This window comes from Amphimedon queenslandica, unplaced genomic scaffold (genome assembly GCF_000090795.2).
Source record: "Amphimedon queenslandica unplaced genomic scaffold, v1.1 AMPQUscaffold_5099_Cont22926, whole genome shotgun sequence".
Lineage (NCBI taxonomy): Eukaryota > Metazoa > Porifera > Demospongiae > Haplosclerida > Niphatidae > Amphimedon > Amphimedon queenslandica.
The window spans coordinates 1-1,627 of NW_003554593.1; the positions used below are offsets into that span (position 1 = coordinate 1).

The 1,627-nt window shown below is 33.4% G+C and overlaps 1 protein-coding gene across 1 annotated transcript; it reads right to left on the bottom strand.

The window, feature by feature from the left end:
* Nucleotides 1-602: 602 nt before the first annotated feature.
* On the bottom strand, nucleotides 603-1,536 carry LOC109592467 (uncharacterized). Its single transcript, XM_020007902.1, has one exon. It carries the CDS (start codon nucleotides 1,365-1,367, stop codon nucleotides 705-707), a length of 663 nt encoding a protein of 220 aa, XP_019863461.1. The 5' UTR covers nucleotides 1,368-1,536; the 3' UTR covers nucleotides 603-704.
* Between the last annotated feature and the right edge of the window lie 91 nt (nucleotides 1,537-1,627).

A 1,627-nucleotide genomic window follows, 5' to 3' on the forward strand; every position in this document is an offset into this window, starting at 1 on the left:
GACTGAACTGAGAAACAAAAATCACATAATAAATGTACATGTACATGTAACTTAGCTAAAGAAAACTTCCCTAGAAATGAAACTAGATCTGTTAAGCACTTGTTTGTATAAGATATGTTAACTGCAAGTCAGTTTTTGCACACTTCTGCTTCATTTGCTAAACTCAATTCACCAAAGGTTGAAGAGCTGCATGAGAAATTACTACAGTCAACTGTTATCATAATAACTAAGAGTGCTATTATTAACATTATACTAATATTGTTAGTATATTTTATGAAATAATAATAACAAGTACACTCAACTTAAATAATAATATAAACAAACTACAAATTAAGAGAGTGATCTAGATCTGTTAAGCACTTGCTTGTACAAGATATGTTAAGCTACAAGTCAGTTTTTGTACACCTGTGCTTCCTTTGCTAGACTCAATTCACCAAAGGTGAGAGACCTGAGAGATAGCTATGGTCAACTGTTATCACTATAATACCAAGAGTGCTATTATGGAAACACTAAAAATAATTATTTATAATGCTGTTAGTATTTTATGAAAATAATAATAACACTACACTCAATTTAATTCAGAATAAAATAATAATAACACAAACAACAAAGAGAGAGCTAATGAATAAGCAATAGTAATATTGCATATGTATACATGTACAAGGTGTCTGTAACATTTAAAAACTTTATACTCAAGAATAGAGTCATACATGTTCATCAAGTGCAGCAGATGGTGATATATAGGAACTTGATGTAGTTGTTGGATTAGGTTTCCTCTTCAACATCTTACGACAAAAAATATTAACAATAACACTATTGATCTCTGGCCTGAAGTAAGCTTGGACAACTGGACTCAAGACAACAGCCAGGAAGAAGAATATAAGGGCTGTAATTCCAAGAACAACAGGAAAATCAATAATGGCTAATAATGTACCAAAGAATATACCAGGAATGAAACATATCCCATAGACCAGTAGCATTGACCCAAATATACCAAACAACCTCTTCTTCTTTGAAGCATAGACACTCTCTCCTACTATCATTGACTGATTATTAATAAACTTACGAGTGAAACAAAACGTCCAAACTGAAGTAACAAGAATAATACACAATAGTAATGAAGCAAGTAAAAAATGGAAAATAGCCATTCCAAGACTGGTGGTAAAAGCATAGCAAATTCCTAACTTACCTACATACTGGTATACTACACCAGATCCATCAATGAATCCTGAAGAATAAAAGGCAGCATTGACTATCCACACAATAATGACAAGGACCAGAGCTACCCTTGGACTCATGAACCGCTTGTGGATATGAGGCTTTACAATAAAAAGGAACCGATCGGTTGATATAAGACTTAGAGTCATAAATATGATATAAGCACAACAGAGTATTATAAAACCATTAAAATCACAGGTTGCTTTCTTCTCCTCATCAGTATCACCAATGATCCACTCACCAGCAGCTAATGCAGCAATGGAGAAAGGAAGGTAGAGTGTCAATACAAGGTGTGCCAGTATGAGAGAAGTAAAGAATATTGTTGATGATTGTTTCCAGGACTTCCTTTGATAAATAGTAATGACTAGTACCACACCATTAGCTATGAGAGCTAATATCATCTCAGTAC